This window comes from Equus asinus, chromosome 10 (genome assembly GCF_041296235.1).
Source record: "Equus asinus isolate D_3611 breed Donkey chromosome 10, EquAss-T2T_v2, whole genome shotgun sequence".
NCBI lineage: Eukaryota > Metazoa > Chordata > Mammalia > Perissodactyla > Equidae > Equus > Equus asinus.
The window spans coordinates 41,612,729-41,636,591 of NC_091799.1; the positions used below are offsets into that span (position 1 = coordinate 41,612,729).

General features: G+C 40.5%; 1 protein-coding gene across 1 annotated transcript; it reads left to right on the top strand.

The window, feature by feature from the left end:
• The first annotated feature begins 11,499 nt into the window (after positions 1–11,499).
• On the top strand, positions 11,500–23,434 carry LOC106831795 (acyl-coenzyme A amino acid N-acyltransferase 2-like). Its single transcript, XM_014842218.3, has 4 exons — positions 11,500–11,636; positions 19,776–20,278; positions 20,532–20,734; positions 22,459–23,434. Exons 2-4 carry the CDS (start codon positions 19,816–19,818, stop codon positions 23,050–23,052), a joined length of 1,260 nt encoding a protein of 419 aa, XP_014697704.1. The 5' UTR covers positions 11,500–11,636; positions 19,776–19,815; the 3' UTR covers positions 23,053–23,434.
• Positions 23,435–23,863: the final 429 nt, after the last annotated feature.

Here is a 23,863-nt window from a genome sequence, read left to right on the forward strand (position 1 = left end):
GCCACCAAAGCAGAGCACACCAAACTTAACCACTAGGCCACAGGGCCAGCCTCACACAATGGCTTTCTGAATTTCACCTCTTATGGATCCCCCTCTGTTCTAGAAATTTCTCTCTGCCTCACCTGGAGATTGACCTCTTCAAAGCCATTTCTCTGCAGTGGGGCTGACTCTTTCTGGGAGTGAATATTTGGTTTGTTAGATTTAGCAGTCTTCTAGTTTCACTGAAAGTGTAGTGCTTTTTTTGTTGTTGCTCCCCATTCTCTTTGTAACACTGATTTTCAGGGGAAGGGAAGATTTAGAACTAAACTGCCACCACATTCCTGTTGAAACTAAAAGTTAAGAATATTCTTATAATTATCTTTGACTTTTTTTGAGTCTTTCAAATGAATCTTCCCGATAGTCAGATTGTTTTCAGAAACTTCTGAGTTCATAATCTGGTAGTACAAGAGATAAGGAATCCACTATGTCATGATCCAGGGGTTAGTTCACAGTTCCAGTTTTGGAATTGCCATATGCATGTTGTCTTGCATGGAGAATACTGACTGCTATAACTTTGATTCATAAGGATAAATGAAGGTTGCTCAAATAATCATGTCAATCTGCAGGATATACTAACATGTACATCCAGTCCAAATCATGCACACCATCATGGAGGTGTTTCATCACTTCTCTCAAGTTTTTCTTCAAATCTCACATCCTTAATGAAGGTTACTCTGACCTCCTAACTGATATTGCATGACCTTCCTCCCATCCCTACCCCCTGCCCTTTACCTAGTTCTGCTATCACCTCTACAATATCCTGTAGCTTACTATTATGATCATTGTTTATTGTCTGTCTCCCATGACTAGAATGTAAGCACCATGAGGGCAGACATTTTTGTTTTGTTCACTGTCATGTCCTCAGTGCTTACGCTACATTTGTTGAATAAATGAATAACAAAATAACACCAGCAACCATTTACTTAGTGTAGCTGGAAGATGATTTACCTGTTCTCTCTCACAACCCTCATGGCAGACTAATGAAGTAAGTAATTTAAGACTGACGTTCGTCCAGAATTACTGAAGAAATTCCAGTTCTGAATTAGGGGAATGAGTTTTCTATGTGGAAACAAGTGTGCTTCGGAATAAAAGGGTAAATATTTGCTATTGTTCCTTTCTCTTCACAAAACTAAGGAAAAAAAAGGTAAAGATTTCAGTAACCTGCCTTCAAACTGATTGGCAATTTTAACAACCTGATTCAGAATTTCTCTAGAATCGTTATGCATCTCTCCAGCAGCTGGGACTTTCTTTCATACATTCAATAAATATATTTCACTTCCATTGCAATAGCTCCAATGTGTAGGACAAATAGTCTTCTGTATGCTCAATAATCATCAGCTCCTGGAGGTAACATTTAGATGTACTACTGAAAGAATGCTCAATTCACATGGAAATTCAGTATATAAGAATCTATACTACTTTGTCTATCACTTATATTTTGTGTATCATCTGAACTTCAAAACAGTAAATTTAGAAGTGTTAGTTCCAAAGGTTTAAAATATTGATGGCTCACCTGAACATCATGCCCAGATACCATGCAGGTGCTATGCTCCTTATTTTAGTCTCATCCTAACATATAAATGAAATCAGGGTTGTGTGTGTCCTTATTCAATTTTTTCCCCTAATATACAGTGCATGCATGTCCATTACAATAAAATTATTTGTACCATAAGAAAATCATATCACATGCACTGTTTCCTAAAGTGCGGCAGACATTGTTGATGACCCCTTAGATCATACTGCTTTGGGACACAACCGGCCAACCATGGCTCACTGCCTGAGGGATGCCTCTGTTAGCCAGAGCTACCTCCACCTGTAGATGTGACAGGACGAAAATGCCTGAGAATTAACGCCTCCCCAGCTCCACTTTATGAACAGTCCTTAAGTCATTAAGCAATGAATGGCAGAAGGTAGTAAATTAATATCGGAGCTCTCCTGTCCTTAAGACGGAATGACTTTAAGGCACATGTTCTCTACTGATTCCCAGAGTTCCCCAGTGGGTTGAGTTCCAGTGACCCACAGTGATAGCTGATTTGACTGTGCACCATTTTTGACTTCTTTCCCTGTCCCATCTCACTTCCCCAGTCCCCTGTTTTTGGTTTCTGGGATTGCTTCCCAAATTAACAACTTGGGTTCAACTCCTTGCCTTGAGTTTGATTTGAGGGAGGCTTGAATTAAGATATTGGTATAAGCTGTTAGCAGATGGGCTTCTGTCATGTAGCCATGAGTGCTAACACAATATGTTATATGTATACTATCTTTCCTCCTTCTAATATGGGGAATAGATTAGAGGAGACTAGCCTGAAGGCTGCGAAAAATCAGACCAGAGAGAGAGTCACTGGGGATAGAGAGGAGGGGGGCAGATCAGAAGGATATTTGGAGGTAGAATCTATAGGACTTTGTGATTATTTGGATGTAGTTAGAGGAAGAAGGAGGAATCTGGGGGTGAATCCCAGGTTTTTGATTCAGGAGATTTGCTGTATGGATATCATTCACTGAGATAAGGAGTGTGCGAGAACGAGAATGCCTCAGAAAGTGAAGAATTTGGTTTTGGATATAAGTTTGAGATACTTGTCTGATGTTCAGGAGGAGAAATAGAATCTGGTCACAGGAGATGTATCTGGATTAGAGATATCAATGTGGAAGTTCTCAGCAGTTAAATAGAAAATCACCCAGGATGAGTATGTAGTACAAGGAAAGATGAGTGTCGAGGAGCGACTGCTGGGAAAACAATACAATTTAATGCACAGGATAAGAAACAAGAACCTAGAGAGAGGGCTGAGGCGGGCTAACCAAAGAGGACGAAGGCAAACCAGGTAAGAATCACTTCACTAAAACTAAAGATAGAAAGTTACATGAAGCTAGATATGATTACGCTACAGTGTAAGAAACCAAATTCAAGATGAAGACTGAAAAGCGACCATGAGATTTGAAAATCAGGACATTCTTGATGAGCTATTTTATTGGACCAGAGAGCAGAAAATAGAGTGCAGTTGGCTAATGAGTGAACAGGAAAAGAGGAAGTAGAAAACGTGTGTGTCGCAGAGAACCCCGGGCAAAAACCAGTTGTGGTTTATGTCTTATATTATGGTGCCCGATTTGTTTTTGTTACTAATTCTAAGTTAATATTGTCAGCTCTGAGCTATCTCAGAACAGTCACTGAATCCCAAATTAAGAAAGAAGAGATGATGTGTTAATGGATATAAGCTTGATTTATTTAAATCAATTAAAAAAGCCTTTCTTACTACTACCTAGATTGGCACCAGCCTGGAGGTACTGTTCGGAAGAAATCCACAGATTCCCCAGTCAAGTGCATATTTATTATCTCAAAGTTCTATCCCCTAATCCTTGATATTTGACCCAAGTCTAATCATCAAGCTTTGTCATAAAAAAATTAACTAAATTGTATTTGTCATTTAGACTTCAATTTCACATGTATGTAAGAGACATTATGTTAAAAAAGTTTATCCAAATTTTTTCTAATGATTTGGTATCAAGACTTGTATGTTGTTTCAAGTGACCCTTGCCATGTTGTCCACTTTATATTTACTGGAGACTTACATTTTATTTCTAGAATCAAGAGTCAAAGAGTTATAATGCCAAGGACAAAACATACCTCTCCTTGGCTTTCAGCAATGCTGGGGTTGTATGTACATAACATCATATTGAGCAGATGTTTACTAAAGATTGTTTCTTAAATCCTACAATGCAATATTTTAATTTTTGCTTTAAGGAATCAGAAGTATTTTAAAGAAAAATGGCTTTTGTATTTACCCATATATTTATCAGTTCTAGTGTTCTTTATTACTTGCTGAATATTTTAGTTTTTATTGGTATCATTTTCCTTCAACATGAAGAACTTCACTTAACAGTTCTGCTGGTAACAAATTCTCAGTTTACTTTCATCTGGAAATATGTTTATTCTTGAATGTATTCACTGAATACAGAATGCTGGGTTGACATTATCATTAAAGGTGTAATTTTACTGTCTTGTCGCCTTTGTTTCTGATTAGAAGTTAGTCATCAAAGTGTTGTACTCTATATGTAATGTGCCTTTTTTCTCTGGCTGTTTTCAAAATCTTCTGTTTATCTTTGGTTTTCAGCAGTTTGAATATAACCTTCCTAGATGTCAGTTTCTTTGAATTTATCTTGCTTGGCGTTCACTTCTTGAATCTGTAAATTTAGATCTTTCTCCAAATTGTGGAGATTTTCAGCTATTTCTTCAAATAATTTCTCTGCTCCTTTCCGTCTCTTTTCTTTTTCTAGGGACACAAATACATGCATTTTAGATATTTCTTTGGATATTTTCCCAGAAGTCCCTAAGACTCTATTTTTCCCTTTCTCTTTTCATTTCTTTTCTTTCTGTCCTTCAGATTGGTAATTTCTATTGATGAGTTCTCAAGTCTTTAACTCTTTTTTCCTAACTGCAGTTGTCTATTAAACCTATCTCATGTTTTTTCCTCCAAATATTCTATTCTTTTAGTTCTACTGTTTCCATTTTTTGGGTGTAGTTTTTACTTATTTGCTGACATTTCCTATTTTTTCATTCCTCATGAGCATATTTTTCTTTACAAACTTGAGTCTAATTATAATGGCTGCTTTCAATAAAATCCATGTCTGCCTAATCCTAACATCTGGATTATATTGGGGTTGGCCTCCACTGATTGATTTTTAAAAAAAATGTGGGTAAATTTTCATATTATTCATATATCTCATAATTTTGAATTGTATTCTACACATTATGGAAGAGACTTTGCAGAAACATTGGATTCTGCTATATTCCTCCAAAGAGTACTAATTTTTCTTTTAGGCAGGCAGTTAACTTGACTGAACTCTAACTCCTAACTCCAAAGTCTCAGTTAGTTCCTTGTCTTAGCTTGGCTACTAAACATAGCTGTTCAGCTGAAGGATCACCCAGAAATATGGGCAGAGTCTACATAGAAAGCCTACAGCTCTTCTTCTCTGTCTCTGTATTTTTGAGATTCTCTTTCTAACTTTAAAACTCTCATGATTGCTCCAAACTCTGTCCTCTGATTCTTGGAGCTGGTAAGACTGAAGATGTCTAGACATGTTTGAGTCATTGATCACAGTCTATTGGTGCCTACCTTCAGGAAAAATTTCATGAAAAATTGGAAACTTACCTAGTGCCTTCCCTACCTCTAGGTGTTGATTCCTCACCGTTATCTACTTGCTATTCTGGCTCTCTGATAGCTATATTTTGTCCAGAATTTATACTAGAGGGATGGTCCCATGGGAGCTATTCAGCCATCACCAGAAACTGAACTCAGGTGCCTGATTTTTAATTCACGACTCTTTTTACTGATTCCAAAGAGGACTCCAAATATAGTGGATAGTAACAAGGCCTTTGTTAATAAATTTTTTTTTTAATAAAACCTCTTTCTTTTTTTTTTGAGGAAGATTAGCCCTGAGCTAACTACTGCCAATCCTCCTCTTTTTGCTGAGGAAGACTAACCCTGAGCTAATATTCATGCCCATCTTCCTCTACTTTATACATGGGACGCCTACCACAGCATGGCTTTTGCCAAGTGGTGCCACGTCCACACCCAGGATCTGAACCAGCGAACCCCGGGCTGCCGAGAAGCAGAACGTGCTAACTTAACTGCTGTGCCACCAGGCTGGGCCCAATAAATTTTTTTTTAGGTTTACAGAACAGTTGCAAAGAAGATACAGAGACTTCTCATATATCCCACATTCCGTTTTCTCATCACTGACGTCTTACAGTAGGATGGCACATTGTCACAAAATTGATAAATTATTATTAATTAAAGTCCATCCCTTATTCAGTTTTCTTTAGTCTTTCTCTAATTTTCTTTTTCTGTTCCAGAATCCCATCCAGGATACCACATTACATTTAGTTGTTGTATCTCCTTGGCTTTCTTGACAGGGACACTTTATGACTAACTTTTTATTAGAGATCCATTCAGGATACAGCCATAACAAACTGAAAACCCCTTAATGATACATGTGTTCTTGCTTTAACATGAAAGTACACAAAATAAACATTTGTTTGAAAGTACATAATATTCCATATTATTTACTTTTCTGTGACATAAATGCTATTATTTAAACAATATAGCAGTAGGAGTAGGTAACAGCGGCAATTAATAGTAATTAATAGTAGGACTAATTAAACAGATAATGTGTTACCAAAAGCAGAACAATGTTTTTTAAATAAACTTTTTATTTTAGAATAGTTAAAATACATAAATAAAATTTACATAAAGATTGGGAAGGGCTGCTGTCCTGTGTTTAGAGGACACCCCGCTCCTCATCTCTCTCTTGCTCTCTCTCTCACACACACACATAAACACTTAAAAGTTTATTCAAAAATATAAGAGTGTCTCCGTCACTCAGCATCCAAACCTTAGTGTTAGTGGAATGCATCTTCACATCTGAAATATCCACTCTCATGCCTAACTCTATTTCAGGTCCCATGTCTCTTGCCCTTTGTTTCTGAAAGGGGAATGACTTTCCAGTGCTGAGAAGGTTTATGCTGTGTCACTGTTGATGTGGTGGACAAATACCATTTCCAAGTATAGGGAGAATTTACCTTCGGACTTCCTCTATAAGAGAAAAGGCAAAATAATTAACATGGCAATTCTTTCCTCTCAGACAGCGACAGACTCTTAGATAACAGAGTGTTGTTCCTAATACGGTGGAATGTACATTTTTCTTTTTTCTCTTTGTTTGAATTTGTAATCCAGGAGATAGGCAGGATGAGTGTGATATTTGCAACAGTTGTACTTGGCACCTGAAGAACATTTTGCATATTATTTATATTAATCTTAAATTTGTGCATTTATATGTTTAGATACCATAGCTGTGAAGTGTGATGCTAATTCTTTAGTGTATTGATCTTGATACCACTTAAAGACAGTGAACATCACAATGTAAGTGATGGCAATTCACGTGATGAAATTAAAATATTTTGTAATATTCTCTACGATTCTGATAATTTCTCATTTATAAGCTATTTTAACATTTAATCTTGATATGTAAATTCATAATTTATTTCTGAAACTTAATGTAATCATTAAGAAACATATTGACCATTCCGGATCCTATTGCCTCTGCAGAGCAAAATTTCTCCAAATTGAAATGAATAAAAAACCCTCTAAGAACTATTATGACTCAACGACAGATGTCTATTTAGAAATCACTGTCAATAGAACAGAAATTTTGTGAAAAAAAAATTTTAGTTCTAAAACCATAATGTTATTTTGCTAAAATGAGGGCACAGAATAAACATATAATAATCTATGAATGATGAAAGTCTTTATTATATTACTCATTTGAAACATCGCTGGCCCATAGAAAGAACACCTAGACTATGTACTATAATAATTAAATTCAATTGTCTTTGATATTTGTCAAACTAGTCATAGAAAAATATAGTTTTACAATTTTTTTTTATTTTGTCATTATGAAGGTATATTTCAAGGTAGGAGGAAAGAGCATGTTTTATTAAACAGTTTGCTCCTCTAGCTTACAATTTTAAGTATTCATAGTATTGCATGTAGGTCTTAATTGTTCCTCTTGCTCCAGGTCCCACAAATGTAGGGGCTAGGCTTGTACATTACAAATGCCCATCTTCTGTAGAAGAGTTCTCAGTAACTTGGCTCTGGATAGTTGCAAGGAAGGCTGGGAAATGTACTCCAGCCCAGGAGGAAAGAAAATGAATGATATTTGTTGAAAACATCATGGTCTCTACCACACAGTCTCATTATATAAGAAACCTTAAGAACTTTCAAAATTCTTTAACTACTTGGTATCATTGGTTATGTGCCTTATTTGCCTTAAACTATTGAGTGAGCTTTCAGAATTTTAGATGATCTAGTGCAGAGTTTTAAAATTTTATATACGTTTTACTCCTGACACACAAGATGATTTTAGGTGGTTTGAAACATTTTTACTTTAACAGTTAGGCATTCATGATAATGCAAACCAGAAAAAATTACTATCCCATCAAACCCATGATTTCATGAATGTTATTATTTAGGATGAGGTTAGGATAAAAAGGAAATACGTTTAAAAAATTAATTCAACAAAGCAGACTCTACATTTACTCACTACAATTCATATATTCAAAAATGTAATTTTCTGTAATAGAACCAGGCTTTCAAATACCTGTTTCCAATGATGGTGGAAGGGAAAACAACAACATAAACCAGCTCATTAAAGATATCTTAATCTTTTCCTGTTTAATGTAGCCCATATTCAGGTAAATTTAGTCATTCTGAAGTTCAGATAATAGCAAAGTGTTTATCTCCTTCAAAAGACATTTTCTACCTCTTTCTCCAAATCTGGGTGCAAGAGGACTTGTGTATTCTCAGGGCAAGAGCGAGGGGCAGGAATCCCAGATCAAATAACTATTCTGGGCCAGCTTCTCTAACCTGGTGGCAGTGTAATTTGGTCTCCAGGCATTGATCTCTTGTGTACACTGATGGAGTATTTGCACCTGGTATAACTCATGGTTCGTGCTCTTGGCATGGTCAAGGTCGGGCAGCAAACCCATTCTCACCCTCTGGGTCAGGCAACAAGCCCACTCAGACTCTCTTGGTTTGTCCCACTTGGCTTTCATTGTCCTTGCAAATTCTCCGTCAGTTGTGTATTTTATTAGGTCCCTGGTAGACCCATATGCCCCCTATCCTCTGCTAAAGAGTCAGCTCAAACGTGGCCATCATGATCCCAGAGGAGACTTACTGGCCTTCGACTCTCAGCTGCCTTCCATGCCCATCACTGAGAATTTGGGAACTTCCAGACCCCTTTCACACAACAGGAGTTCAAAGAGAGACTTGTGTGTGCTATCTCTGCATCTGTCTCTGCCTGAACACACAATGTCCCTGTTTACTCTGCTTTCCAGAACTCCAAGCAAGAAGCAGGATGAAAGCTTCCTCTGGGGCTTCCAGTTTCTCATAGTCCAGCCCCACCTTTGTTAAGGCCTAGGCTTTCTTTCTAGGCAGGCTTCTCATTTTTCAGCTGAGTAGTAAAGGCTCAGAGAAATTTTTACAATGAATCAATAGCAGGGCTGGGATCAGAACTCATGGACTTAGCCCAAAATTCTCTCTGTTACTCTATGTTTAGATTTTTTCCCCGAAAGGTTGTTAAACTCTATTCTCTGAAAATTTAAAATAAATTTAAGTCTATGCACTAACACTGTTTTTGTCTTAGGAGAGCCGGAAACATTTCAATTTCTGTATTGACTGTTACTATGGAGAACTTTTTTTAGGTTCTAATGATGATTAGGAACATTGTTGGGTCTGTCATTGAAAGGGAGTCACAGTTTTCCACCGATTATGCTGCAGTTATCTGGAAACTCAATGAAATCCTTTAAGTATACTTGGTGACTTTAACCCATTAGAATAGTTTTCATTCTATAATCACTTATTTTTGCTGCTTTCTTCCCTCTCCTTTGAAAGGAACGAGAATATGTCACCCCAAAATATGCCTCTTTGACACAAAAATTATTAGCACTTAAAAAAAATAGCAGATGCCAGAAGGGTCCTCTGACCCTCTCCTTTTTCTTCCTGAGCAGGAGATTAAATTCCTAGATGGAAGATGTCCTCCCTAAACCAGAAGGAAAGTAATGTTCTCATCATCAAGGACAAGAAGCTGAGATGGAGAGACTCCTATAAAATCAGACCTTGTTAAAATAATTCTTATCTTCCCCCGGACTCTCCACATAGTTTACTTTTCCACAATTGCTTCTCTTTGTTCAACCTAATATAAAAGCAAGTAGGTTTCACTGTTTCTTTGGGTCTTCATTCCTTATGCAGGTTTCTGGGTCACATAAAACTTACAGTAAAAAAATTTGCATACTCTTCTCCTGTTATCTGACTTATGTTAGTTAAATTCTCAAGCCCAGTCAATGTACCCTATCATCTATCTCTATCTATCTATCTATCTATCTATCTATCTATCTATCTATCTATAGCTATATATTTATTCTAAGGAATTGGCTCATGTGATTGTGGGGCTGGAAATATGCAGGGCAGGCCAACAGGCTGGAGACCCAAGGAAGAGTCGATGTTGCATCTTGAGTCTGAAGGCAAACTGGAGGTAGAATTTCCTTCTTCCTTGGAGGACTTCAGTCTTTTCTGCATGGTTCACATCTACTATTGACTACCGCTACTGCCTCCTTTGTACATCATTGTCATTTTACTATACATTGTTCCCACCAATGTCCCCACTTCTCATTTGCTACATCCCTTAAGGGCCAATGAAGTGCCAGCTTCCTTGATGTTTTCTGTCCTGGGCTGCAGAGTGGAGAAGGCCTGGCCCTGTGCAAATGTAACCTGCACCTCACTTTACTACCTGGGCACTGAGCGTCAGGACTTGCCCACCCTCTCCTGTGCTCCTCTTAGAGTCTTAGAAACACAGCACTCTATTACTGCTGCTCTCCTCCCCCACCTGAGCTCTCATCCTTGGATCTGGTCCTAGGAATTAGTCACTAAGCTGGGAGCCTTGCTACGCTGCCAAGGACCCTCTCCTCCTGTGTAAGAGCTGGGTGCAAAACACCCCTCTCTTCTCCCAGACATTCCAATCTGCTCATGACTTCCAAGATCAGCTCCTTCTCCTCAAGGCTTATATTTCACTTTCAACACATTTTATCATATCACTCCAGTTTCACAAATTAGAATGCTGAAGCACAAGGAAAGTCAAGTGATTTGCCTGAGGTGAGTCACACCAATAGATAGTAAAGGAGTCAGGGTTCTAATCTAGGCCTCTGATTCCACAGACCAGTGGTCCCCCAACTACTCCTCAGTGTCTGCAAGAGATGTGAAAATTGAAAGATATGGTTCCCTTCCTCAAGGAATTCACAACCTGGAAGCACAGTCTACAATTTGTAGGTCGGATCGTTTGTACTTTTCGACAATGGACATTGACTGATGGGATGAACAATGAGGCAGATTTCAGAGGTTCTTGTCCCAAGGGGGCATTTTTCAATGGGAGAGCTTCTGCTGTCCCTTGGTGGAGTGGTTCCAAACTGGCTATGCATTAGAATCCCCTGTTAAAAATACAGATCCCAGATCTTACCCAAGCCCTAGCAAGTCAGAATCTCCAGGTCCAGGGCCCAGGAATCTTTATTTCACAGACTCCTCTGGTGAGTCTTAAACCCATACTGCTCTGAAGATGGATATCTAAGATTCACTTTCTTAGAAACCACCAAAAAGTCAACTGCCTCAGAGACCACTGACTTAGGGGAAGAGACATAGAAGGAATTGAAGCAAAGGAGACTAGAGCCAGGAGTTGAGAAGAGGGGTCAAGGGAAAAGGTTTAACCAGGGCTATGTGATGAAATATGACATTCCATTATGAAACACCAGAACTGAAAGGCACACCAGCGAGACCTAGCCTTTGCCCAGAGCTCGTGGCAGCATTTGCTGATAGCCCTGTCACTGGGGACTTAAAAACCGGGAGCAGCTGACAGTTTCTTTGGAGACAATTTCAGCTTTGAGCAATAGGCTGGGGTGTTTTGAATGATATAAATTAGCGAGCAACAGGCAAGAGCCCGGTGCTTCCAGGTTGGAGCTACAAGCCATCCAGCCCCAGACTACCTCCTGCAGCTGAATTCAGGTGAGTGTTCTGGGAGTCAGGGATGTCACTGCCTAGTAGGAAAGGTTGCTTTCTGACTTCAGCTGGCAGGGCACCTGGGAAGGCTGCTTTTATTTTGTTGAATGTGTTTCTCTCATCTCAATGGGTAGCACAGTTCTCTGAGGGACCCGCAATTACCTTCCTGGGTGGCTTATATTACTCAGGAACACAGAATTATGTCAGATGCATCAACCAACCAAGAGACTGTTTAGACACTATTTTGGAGGCAAAATGCACACTTGGCTGCAGAAGTCAGGGTCCTACTAATGTGAACTTATGGAGAGACTGTTTCTTGACTCAAGAAGTTTTTGTCTGGGATTTACTGCTTGGGAGGAGAGGGAGGAAGTCTTGTGATGAAGAAAGAAAAGCAACAGGATCCTAAAGGGAATGGAATTTTTGTTTCTTGATCAGTAATTTTAACTTCTACGGGTGACCTTTTACTCTCTTCTAGTCTTTTGTTTCCTGCTCCCTGCTGTTTTCGTGTCCTAACAGATCAAGGCCTCCCAGTGGTGTAGGCTTGATCCCCTTCACCCTGGGACCTGGAGGTCTGGAACCTGCTCAACAATGTGGCTTCCAGTTTCAGCTCCTATCAGGTTGCATCCATGTTGCTGAGGGCTCCTTCTTCACTCCTAGCTTCACTACAAGCTAATCCTGCGTGAGGCAGGTGCATTCTTGTGTCCTGACCTCTAGTTGCTTTGTATCCTTGGTTTCATGGACACTGCAGTGTGCAGAGTCCCACCTTCTGCTGAAAAGAAGTGAGGGAGCCAGGAAGTTTTATTCCATTGGACTTTGAAGAGTCTCCCATCTTCAGAAGCAGCCTATAAAAATTCAACAGGGCTTCTGTTCTTTCTTCTTCATACTCTGAGAAATTCCACTCAATTTTTTTTTACTTTTTCATCTATCACTTATTCTTTCATTTACTTCCTCAAAGACTTACTAACTAATCACTTTGAGTCAGGCGCCATTCTGGGAACTGAGGAATAGAGCGTTGAGCAAGGTATAATTCCTGCCCTTGAGGAATAATTTACAATCTAGAGTAGTGCTGTCCAATAGAATATTCTATGATGATGGAAATGTTCTATATCTACATTGTCCAATGCAGGAGCCTCTAGTTACATGTGGCTATTGAGCAATTAAAATGTGGTTAGTGTGAGGAACTAAACTTTTAATTTTATTTACTTTTAATGAATTGAAATTTAGTTACATGTGGCTAGTGGCTACTATATTGAATAAAGAAGAAAAGGAAGAAACAAATCAAGCAGCAGAATTTTATAATATCATATGCTAAATTTAGTAGTGAGATGGTTGGTTAGTCTAGTAAATAGATGAGGGTTAGTTTTAAAAGGCTTTGCCTGGATGAGATTATGAAGAGTGTCAAACAAAAGGGGAGTCCAAGTCCAAGACTGACAGATTCAGCTGGTAAGGAAATAATGAGCCTCTTTTTGATTTAAACAGTTTATGACTTACATAGATAGTAAGGCAAGAGAAGCCAAAGGTGCCAGCTCTTTGGCTCCTTGTCTCACACTCCAAAAGGATGGCACTGAAACAAAAGGAGCCAGATGACCTCAACACAATTGTAAGATGCCCTGTGGCTGAGAAGCCACCTCTAGACAGCAGCAAAATGGTCAAAGAGCTGCAGCTCTGCCTTGAAAGAGTGTCGGGGTGAGAGGGAAGGTTCTATGCCTTTCTGGAAGCAGGGAGGTGGATGGGAAAATTGCCTCATGGCAGCCTCCCACAGGATAGGGAGAGACAGATGAGAAAACAATCTCGTGAAGCCTCCTCTGAAGATTGCCTATCTTGTCATGTTCCTGGGAGGATCGCAAGGCATTCCACCAAGATTTAGGTCATGTGGTGGTTCAAGTTTGCCTGTGGATACATGGAAGGCCTCCAGGGTGCTATGGCAAAGTCATTCCCCTGCAAAGGGTCTTAAATGCTAGGCCAAAGGATTTAGACTTTACCCTTAAATGGATCTGGAAGCCATTGGAAGTTTAAAGCAGGAGAGCAATTCAATTACTTTTGTGTTTTGTAGAGATCTGATGACAACATTGCAGAGATTAGACTGGGGAGTGAAAAACTGTAAAGGAGTAAAAATTAGGTAAAGGATGAGAGTTTATGGGAATGGAGAGGAGAGGATAGTCCATAATCATTTACAGACCACATGGAATGTGAAGGCCCCATGTGCAGTGAAAGTGACAAAGACAAATCAGACAGGGTCCTGCCCTCCAGAAATTTAGAGATTAACAGGAGAGCATCAGTGACTCTAATACAAGGTTCAATAATATATCAAGCGCTTTGAGCGGCGTGGTGGAGAGCCCAGAGAAGGGAGAGCCCCCTTTCACTGAGTGTCCTGTGCACAGTAGGTGCTTTATTGATGATGATAATATGGCGTTGGATAGGATAAGCTTTAAGATTTCTTACAACTTAGTCTGAAAATCTGGGAGAGACTGGACTTTGAGTTTCAAGAAGCCTAATGGATGAAGTGAATTCCAAAAGTCACAAATGGGTGTGTTTTGTTTGATACAAACTCTGGGGTTTGTTGTTGTTTTTGGGTTTGTGCATATGTGGGTTGGTTTGTTTGTTTTTTATAGAATACATTTGAATACCCTTAGACTGGGCAGATAGTCTTTAGTTGACTACAGTCTTATATTTCATTCATGTCTGGCCTTTATCTACAAACTTATTACCTGCCTGGCCTGTATAGGTATCTGAATTTGGAACCCCTGGTATACATTGTAAAATAGGTTTAGAAGAATATGTACTAATGTACGAGCAGGGATCCCCAACCCCAAGTCTCTCAGTGCTGTCACAGTCCCAGGGAACTTACTTGGACTCCAAGGAAAAGCAGGGTGCTCTGAATTTGGTGAGTACATCTCTGCCACCTGGAGGAACAAGGGCTCAAAACAGAAATTACTCTGAACCTGAAAAATAGAAAAAGCATTACCTTTTGTGCACATGTTGGTCTGTCGACTAAAATTTGATCGTATCATTCCATTATCTGTCCTGCCAAACTATGCACCAGGGGGGGTTTAACTAAAAGCTTCAGAGACAGGGAAAGGAAAAGATGAAGTTAAAAGCAAGAAGGCAGTGGGGAAGAAAACAAAGGCGGGCAAGGTGAGGAAAAAAGAACGAGCTTTTATATTTCCACCCCCATTTGGGGGAAATAAGTAAGGTTTATATAATGGGTCACATGGCATGGGTTAAAATTCTTGCCTCACCATTAAGGACATAGCAAACTTAGATAAATCACTCAACTTGCTGAGCTCAATCTCCTGACTTGCAGTGTAAGGATAGTAATGATTTTTCATTCCCACAGGGTTATTACAAGGGTCAAAAGGAATAATGGCCACAAAAGGGCCTTGAAAAATAGAAAGGCTTTATTATGGGAATCCATAGTACATTCTCCAGTGGCTAGCTTTTAGCAAGTGCTCAATAACTGTTTGCTGTTGGAGGACAAAAAGGGAACTGAGGGGGGAAGAAAATTCTAATAACCATTTAAAATAGCCTGTCCCTAGACTGTCAAATGATTGTGGTATACAACTGTCTGTTCAATTTTCCTGGAGGCACTTTTAAATAGTTTATTAAAGACTATGCACAGTGGAACAGGACAACTTGTATTCCCATCTGATATAAATCCCACTGAAGTAGCTTCATTGTTAAGATGGATTTTTTTTCGTGTGTGGTCTCTCCTGAAATGATGCAGGAGATGGTGATTCTCCATTACAACTGTTATTTATTTATTTATTTACTTTTGCAGAGGAAGATTTGCTCTGAGCTAACATCCGTGCCAATCTTCCTCTATATTTTAGTACGTGGGCCGGGAACACAGCATGACTGCTAACAGAGAGATGTAGGTCCACGTCTGGGAACCATACCCAGGCAGCCAAAGCAGAGAGCTCCGAACTCAGCCACTAGGCTACCAGAGCTGGCCCTCTCCATCACCAGTCTTATGAGGCTTGTCCCTAGTCCTTCAATCCTCTTCTTTCATTTTAAATTTATCTTCAAAAATGACCCTATTGGACCATAAAACATATTTGCAAAATGCAAATGCTTTCTAAAATACGAAAGAGTGGCGTCATAAATAACAAAAAGGGAAAAATCCCCTGAAAAACACTAATTACTAATTACGATGCTCTTCTTACACTGTCCATATTTTGCAATGTTTACAAATATAGCAAAGGTCAGGGGGGAGCTGAGTTGCAGTGGGTAAAAGTTCATTTTTTAGAGTGAAAATTTCCCTCTGACTTTCTATTACACCAGTAGAGTTTGTTCACTCCCTTACCGCATTCCATGGAGCATAAGGGGAGTTTGGGGTAGCTAATTCAGGAAGCAGAGGCAAACGTTATCAGCCTAGCATCCCCCTCTCCATGCAATGTTAGTGTTCACTAACCATCAACAGCCTCCCTTATCTTGCATCCAAAACTGAGAATAGACTCAACCAATTGAACAAGGTCTTTTTGCACACTGCCCTGCGGGGATAAAAGACCTGTAAAGAAATCATAATAGGGTTACTCAGTCCCTATCCATCATTGCGTATGCTAGCATCACATGACACTTGAAGTTCAAAAGCTTAGTTTTTTCCAAATTTAAGAAAATCTTGTGAAGACATTATGCAGAAGCTTAGTGTTCCACAGAACCCCAGACGAGAATCCCTGGTGTAAAGGTACAAAGTCTTCTTTCCTGTGTGTGCATGCATGCAAGACACATGTGTCGTGTGTGTGTATTTTAATCCTGGACTTTTCTTGTTTCTTGAATATATAAGGGAGTGTCATATAAGGAACAGATGCCACATAGGCCTGATAAGTCTGAGGTCTGTTAGACTTAAGGCCAGTTTTTGAAAAGGCAATCTATCAAACTTTGCCTTAGACACTTACAAAATCTACATGAGGGCACACCCTGCCTTGTGAACTTGTGAAGGAAGATGACTTTATTTAGCCCGTATTCCAAGGGCAATGACTATAGGGTCACTGATCATATGGCCCCTTCCTAGTCTTTTTTTTGGTGGGGAAAACTGAGACACTATTCACAAACACACACTGTTGACTGACCAAGTGGCCATCTTTCTCTCTCTCTCTTTTTCTTTTTGTTTGCTTCATGGGTTTGATTATGTCAAAACCACGTCATTCACTTGGGAGAACTCCTGTTTCTTATAGGAAGTTTCACTATAATCTAATCGTTTGCATACGCTTTGATGTAAATGGCAAAAATTTAGACATAGAGTAATAATGATCATCATGGGGAATTTCTGATAAGTCAGAATCAATAAATTAATGCATTTAACAGGAGCTCCAGAAAAATTAGGAGACGAAACATCAAGCATTCAATAGTCAGCTGAGTGCTGAGACCTCAAAACAAAATTCTGGCTTTAAGATAGATTCTCCAGAAGACTGAAGTCTTCTGAAACCTATCTTTTTGCATCGCTTTCCTCTTACACTTATTACATAACCTCCTACCTTCTAAGTGAGCTATCCTTTCTTCAGGATTTTCTCAGGATAAGAATAATCACATTTGTTTCTGTCTCTGTCTCTCTCTCTCTTCAAACTCCCAAACTCTACCCCAAGACAGGCATTCTGTGATTGTCTAGACACAGCTTCTGAATTTTATGGATTCAGCCGCATGCAGAGTCGAGAGCCAGGACTAGTGTGAGGCAAGAGAGGCTCCTAGGGTGCAAAATTTCAGGAGGACTTCAGGGTCTTGGTCATGCAAGTAAATTTTGCAACGTAGGTGTCCTCTTGCCTCATCTTTAGTTTTGACCCTGATAGAGTGACTGGTGATCTCTGGGTCCCACTTCTAAACTGGCAAAGAGAGAACGTCCCTGGCACATCTTGAATCAGGTATCCAGCTCTGATCCAAGGTGCAATGGCCCCAGGGTTGAGGTCACTTGGTATAAACATAGCTGCTGAGTGTCTATCTCTGGGCTTTTGGGGGCAGTTCTCAGATAAAGAGGAACCATGGCTTGGGAAGAAACCTCAATATTTTATATTACAAAAGCACTATATATATAAGTAGCATATTTTTACTGCATTTTGGTGCTATTATTTTCTACCCCTGTTATGAATCTCATAACTCCTAAGCATGTACATTGCATAGTTTACTCTGTGAGGAGCGCTAGGACCCTTAAAGTTTTCTCACATAGTAGCTACCCTTGAGGAGTTTGCAGTTCCCTCAGGAGAATGAGACCCGAGCAGGATGCATGCTGCAGAGTGGACATGGTAAGCAATTCTAATCAATTCAACTTGAAAATAAAGTCTGTATTGAGTCAATACATCGCATAGAAGTCTTGAGAAGGAGAATAACAGCAAGAGCTGGGAAAGGATTCATGAAATAGGGGAATCAGTTATCCCTTCTTAATGATCTCTGTCTTGGGGACACAGGAAACAGCAGATACAGAGGCTTACAGGAAGGATTAGATCAGAAAATACTTGAGCACTGAAATGTTGCATGGGACGCGGAACGTTCTTTTTTATATTCCATGTCCCATCTCCCTAACATGAATGAAAGACCCATAAAGTTTACATTGGTGCCACTTTCTTCTGTGAAGAACTTCCCCAGCATTGAGGAAAAACAGTCACAATCATTCTATTTACTTAAAATGATTCCATCGACCATGAGTTTAGGTTTCTGTAAAATGGTCAGTAATACGGATGTGGATGGGGGATCAGGTGGGGAGGAGTGTGTCCTTTGCAGAAAATCACTTTTTTCAAGTAAGCGAAAGGCATTTTTGCTTTGACTCTCTCCTACCGCCAACGACCCCCTTTCCACAGTGAAGAACTGGGCATCAAGAGCCCCTCCCTGCCCCTGCACTGCCAGAGCCAGTTTATGTCTCCAGAAGTTTTTGTGCTCACAAATCTAAACCCCAAAGCCTTTATTTGGCATTCCTCCATAAAATAAAACTAAGGACACCTTGGAGAATTAAGCTTTTTGAGGAGACAACTGTTACTACAATTTATGTGAGGAATTGTTGAAAACATGGTGCATGGCTATGTTAAAGTCTCATACGAGAAATTTCTTTTAGAGCTAAATTTTGGAAGGACCTCGCTTTTTCCTTTCCCCTGAGGAACTGGTAACTTTTTCTATGAGAATAATTAGAACAATGGAACTGACCAGGTGGCCTTTTTTCCTTTTTCTACCACTAATTCAGTGCCAAACTGACAGTCCACAAAATGCTCTACTTTTCATGTTCCAGGTTTTCTTTGACCAATGCCTCTGATTCTAGTTTATATTTTCCTGAATCTTATTTTATTTTACTCTGAATCTGTTATCTGTAAACAGGTTCAAATCTTTGGTGGAACGAGATATAGAAGAAAGGAAGCAAGGAAAGAAGACGAGAGAGAGGGAGGGAGAGAAAGGAGAAGGGAGGGAGGCAAGGAGGAAGGAAGGAAGGAAGAAAGGACGAAAGGCCTCAAATTTTGCTCATAATGAGCAGAGTACGAAACAGCTGATCAAATGTGTATTACTGTCTCCTTAATACAAACAACCTTTGACATTTATCACTCCATTGGAAAGGCATCAAAGCAGAGACAAGATCTTGAAGTTTTGTTTTCCCTTAAAAAGAACAAACAATGAGAACTCTGAAAAGAGCTGGAGTTTGGTCTTACGATCGCAGGGAGGGATTAGAGACTAAAAAACATTAAACACCGCCATAATAAGTTTCCTGTTCATATAACTCTACTCCAGGCTGCTACAGGGTTGAGAAGCAGCTCCGATTCTTCCTATAAGCCCTTTATCACGCATTACCCCCTTGGATCCTAACAAACACTCTGTGAAATAGGTCACATGGGTATTGTCTCAACTGAGGAATTAAAGCTCAACTTAAAGCCCTAAAGTAGGATTTACTGCAGTGTTATAACGGGTAAGACAGGAGGCTGTGGTGTCAGACCTAGCTTGAATTTCCAGTTCTACCATTAATTATTTATGAGACTTTAAGCAGGTCACTTAACCTGTTTCCTCATTTGTAAAATGAGAATAACAAGTACTCTCTGCACATCTTCTACCCCTCCGAAGGGTCTGTGTATTTTGCATCAAGTCTCCAGAAGTCTAACTTGGCCAGACCTCATGTAAGTCTTACCTGGACCCTTTCCTTGGAATTTAAGTTTCCAACTCAAGTCTCCTTTCCCACTGCAGGACACCCCGAAACACTACTTGGTCCCTTCGCCAGTTGCCAATGATCCAGCTGACAGCCACCCCAGCAAGTGCCCTCATGGATGAGCCGGTGCACATCCGAGTGACAGGCCTGCCCCCGTTGCAGACAGTGACCCTCATGGCATCTCTGAAGGATGAGAAGGGGAATCTGTACCAGTCCAAAGCCTTCTACAAGGCTAACCAGGCAGGCAAACTGGACCTGGAGCAGGATCCTGCACTTGGTGGTGACTATGTAGGGGTCCATCCGATGGGCCTCTTCTGGGCTATGAAGTCCGAGAGGCCTTTTGGTAGGCTGATTAAGCACGATGTAATGAACAGCCCCTTTTGGGTCACTCTGGAGCTGTATGACTCAGTTTGCTTCCAAGATTCAGTCACGATTGAGCCCAGGGCCCGCCAGACGGTGCAGCGATGGTTCTCGGTCCCTGAGGTGCAGCGGGTGCAGATCCGAGAAGGTCGCGTGCGAGGAGCTCTTTTTCTCCCTCCGGGTGAGACTAATGTGTGGTGGCAGAGAAAACACTGTTGATGGAGACAAAAACAAATGGCATCGTTTCACTGGAAAATTAGTATTTCCCACAATGTTTTAAAACTAACATGCCATTGGGGGTGTCTGTGTGTGTGTGTGTGTGTGTGTGAAGGTGGAATTCATTTTGCTCAGCCTGCACTTTCATTGCTTTCTATCTCCTTGACCTTCTTTCCACTTTTTCTGATCCCAATCTCTTCTCTCTTTATTGATCTCAGGGGCAGGCCCTTTCCCAGGCATCATTGATTTGTTTGGGGGCATTGGGGGTCTAGTGGAATTTCGGGCCAGTCTTTTGGCTGCCCGTGGCTTTGCAATGCTGGCATTGGCATATTTCGCCTATGAAGACCTGCCCGAGCAACTGCAGGAGGTGGACCTGGATTACTTTGAGGAAGCTGCCAACTTGCTACTAGCTCATCCCAAGGTACTGAAAATACTCTTCACTTTACCTTGCAACATTACAGGAAAAAAAAACCCCACAAATCTCTGTTCTGCCTCTTTCATCATCTGTTTAGACTTGGGCATCGCACAGTTAAACACTTAACATGGGGATGATAATAGCTACCTTGTAGGATTGTTGGGTTGGTTAATGATCAGCTTAGTGCTTAATGGCACAAAGAAGACAATAAATGGTGGCTATGTTATGATTATTCAACAGAAAAAAGCCAACGCTGCTTACATTTGAAGTGCTTGTGACATTCATCAGCGGCTCCTCAATTTTTTATCAGCCACTGATCTCCAATCATGAATTCTCTGTCTTGACACATTTCCAAACTTCAGTGATTATCTCTGCATAAGGTTAGGCTAGAGTAAGTCAAACGAAAGAGTCAGATTAACAACACGGAGGTTCACTACTAAAGCTGGGCCGTGAGATCAGAGCAGAATTGTCAGCAAAACTCACGTGGCTGCACCATCTGATGAGCTCGTAGCTCTTTAGTTAAGTTTTCAGATCTAGGGACAGAACTAAGCCTAAGTAAGCACCCAATGCCAGGAGCCGGGCCAGGGAAAGGAGTCTTGAAAGGAAGGGTCATTCTAGAACTCTTTGTCAAGTGTTGTACTGTTGAAAGTGTGATCCATGGACCAGGGGCCTTGGTACCTGGGAGCCGTTTGAACATAGACTCCCAGGCCCCATCCCTGAAGCAGCATCTGCATTTTAACAGCATCCCCAGGTGATTCGTGTGCACATTTGAATTTGAAAAGGATTGGAATAACACATCTCATAACCCAGCTTTCTGCTATGAGTTAAATATCAGATGAATTATGATTTAGTTCTCTTGAAGAGGTCCCATTGTACTGATATTTGTGTTAATGACTAAAAAAAGACACATCAGAATAGATATCACATTGTCAGGCGTCCGGGATGACATTCTATTAAGTTGGACCATATTAACATTGGTTCCACCTTTCTGTCATCAGAATCACCTGTGAGCAAGATAAACCTACCAGGTCGCTATGGATTTGCTGCTTGCTGTCCAGAATGCTCTTCCTTTCTTCACTCAGCTCTCAGACTTCTCTCCCTCGGCTTCCTCAGCCTACCACAGAATTAAGGACTCCCTCCTATGACCTCCTACTTTTCCTATTGGACTGGGTACAGAAATTCAATTGTTTATAGAATTCAAGTCTTTCATCTTTACACTCCCAATGCTTTCACGATTAGCCCTTTGGATTAAGAGATGTGCAAAACCTTTGTAGCTGTGAAACGCTATTTAAATATTAATTACACTTACAAAACGTTTGACGGAACCTGGGAAACCTCTTTTCCCAGCTGGAGAGAATTTGATTCTTCTGAAAGCTTACCTGCCTCCACTCAGGATGTGGAATGTTGCTGGTGCATTCGACCCTTTCGCTTTTGGTAAAACTCTTCCTTTAGCGAGGAGTTTTATTTCTACTGTTCCACTTGATCTTCATAACAATCCTTCAAGGTATGTAATATTATCACCCCCATAAGACAATAAGGCTTAGAGCGGGTAAGTAGGTAATATTGACAGTCACAGAAGCTGGTAAACCAGAGCGCCAGGACCACCCCACACCGTCCTGGCGGCTCCCACCTCCTGCCCATTTTCTGACACTTGCCATCATACTAGCGGGTAGGACAGTGCCCTTCTCAGAGTATGGTCTGTAATGAGTTCCCTTTATTTTGTGCTTCAGATCCAAAAGCCAGGAATCGGAGTGCTCTCGACAAGCAAAGGTGCAGAGATAGGGCTGGCCATGGCCTGCTACCTGAAGCAGGTGGTAGCCACTGTCTGGATTAATGGGACCAATGCCGTCTTTGAATTTCCTCTCAAGTACAGGGATATGGTTATGAAACCCATCCCCTCGTTTCTGGAGCGCATGCAGATGGACATCTCAGGGGCTGTGCGACTCCGCCACTACAAGGGGGACCCTCGGGAAAAACTAAATCAGCAGAGCGTGCTTCCTGTTGAAAAGGCCAGGGGTCCGATCCTCTTCATTATATCAGGGGACGACGAGTGCTTCAATAGCAGGCAATATGCGGAGCAGGCCCTGGACCAGCTGCGGAGCCACGGGAGAAGTAGTGGAAGGATGCTCGTCTACCCAGGGGCGGGCCACCTCTTAGAGACGCCCCATGGGCCCTCGTGCTATGCTTCCTGGAGCTACAGCCTTTCTGCCCCCATACTCTGGGGAGGGGACCGTGTTGCTCATGGTGCAGCCCAGGAGCACTCCTGGGCAGAGATCCAGAAATTCTTCAGGCGACACCTTATTCTGACCAGGGGCAAATTCTGAGTAAGGGCTAAGGCTAATGATGGAGTCAGGGGAAAAAGACGAGGATGAGGCCGGGATGTGGTGGAATGGGCAGGCTCTCCTGATTCCCTAGCTTCACAGTCATATTGAATCAACTGGAAGGAAATTGGACGGAATCAAAGGACCAGGGCACAGGTGAATCTGAAGTATTTCTAACAAATTTGTATGTGCTTTGAATTTTTGTATATCTAATCGTAGTCTATATGCACCAGGGTATTTGGCTGTTTCAAAATTGTGATACCCTTGCAATTAAATGATCTTTTGTACCCAAGTTAGGGATACCTTGATCCAGCTCTTGCCAATCTAGATGAATTCCCTGAAACTTCCAAGTTCCTTGTGGAAATACATTTTCTGCTTAAACTGTTTTGAGTTGAATTCTTGACATTTGATATGAAAAGGTCTAATACGATCATCAAGTGTAATGCTTGCTATAGATTTCCAGTAGATACTTTAATTTTTTAGAATAGTGTTGCTTCTTTTTATTCCCAAAATATATATCTTTTTACAATTTTAATCAGGGATGAGATTAACTTTAATCAAATACCTTTGTAGCATTTATTGAAAGTCAGTGAGGTAACATATTTAAAGCTATTAGAACAGTACCTGGCACATAGCAATTGCTATACAAGAGTTAGATATTATCATTTTCATAACACTTTCCTCCTCCAATCTGTTAGGGGGTGAGTTACATTAATTAATGAACTAAAATTACTCAGTCATCTAACTTTAACCGATGAATTTCTCATATTAACTAATTTGGGGTTTACAATTTCTTTTGGAGCCAACCTGGTCA

Bases quoted from the DNA above. Each gene is read 5' to 3' on its own strand.
- LOC106831795 (XM_014842218.3), top strand. From the start codon at position 19,816: ATGATCCAGCTGACAGCCACCCCAGCAAGTGCCCTCATGGATGAGCCG. The intron at 20,279-20,531 runs GTGAGACTAATG...TATTGATCTCAG, and splicing joins AGCTCTTTTTCTCCCTCCGG to GGGCAGGCCCTTTCCCAGGC. The intron at 20,735-22,458 runs GTACTGAAAATA...TTTGTGCTTCAG, and splicing joins TGCTACTAGCTCATCCCAAG to ATCCAAAAGCCAGGAATCGG.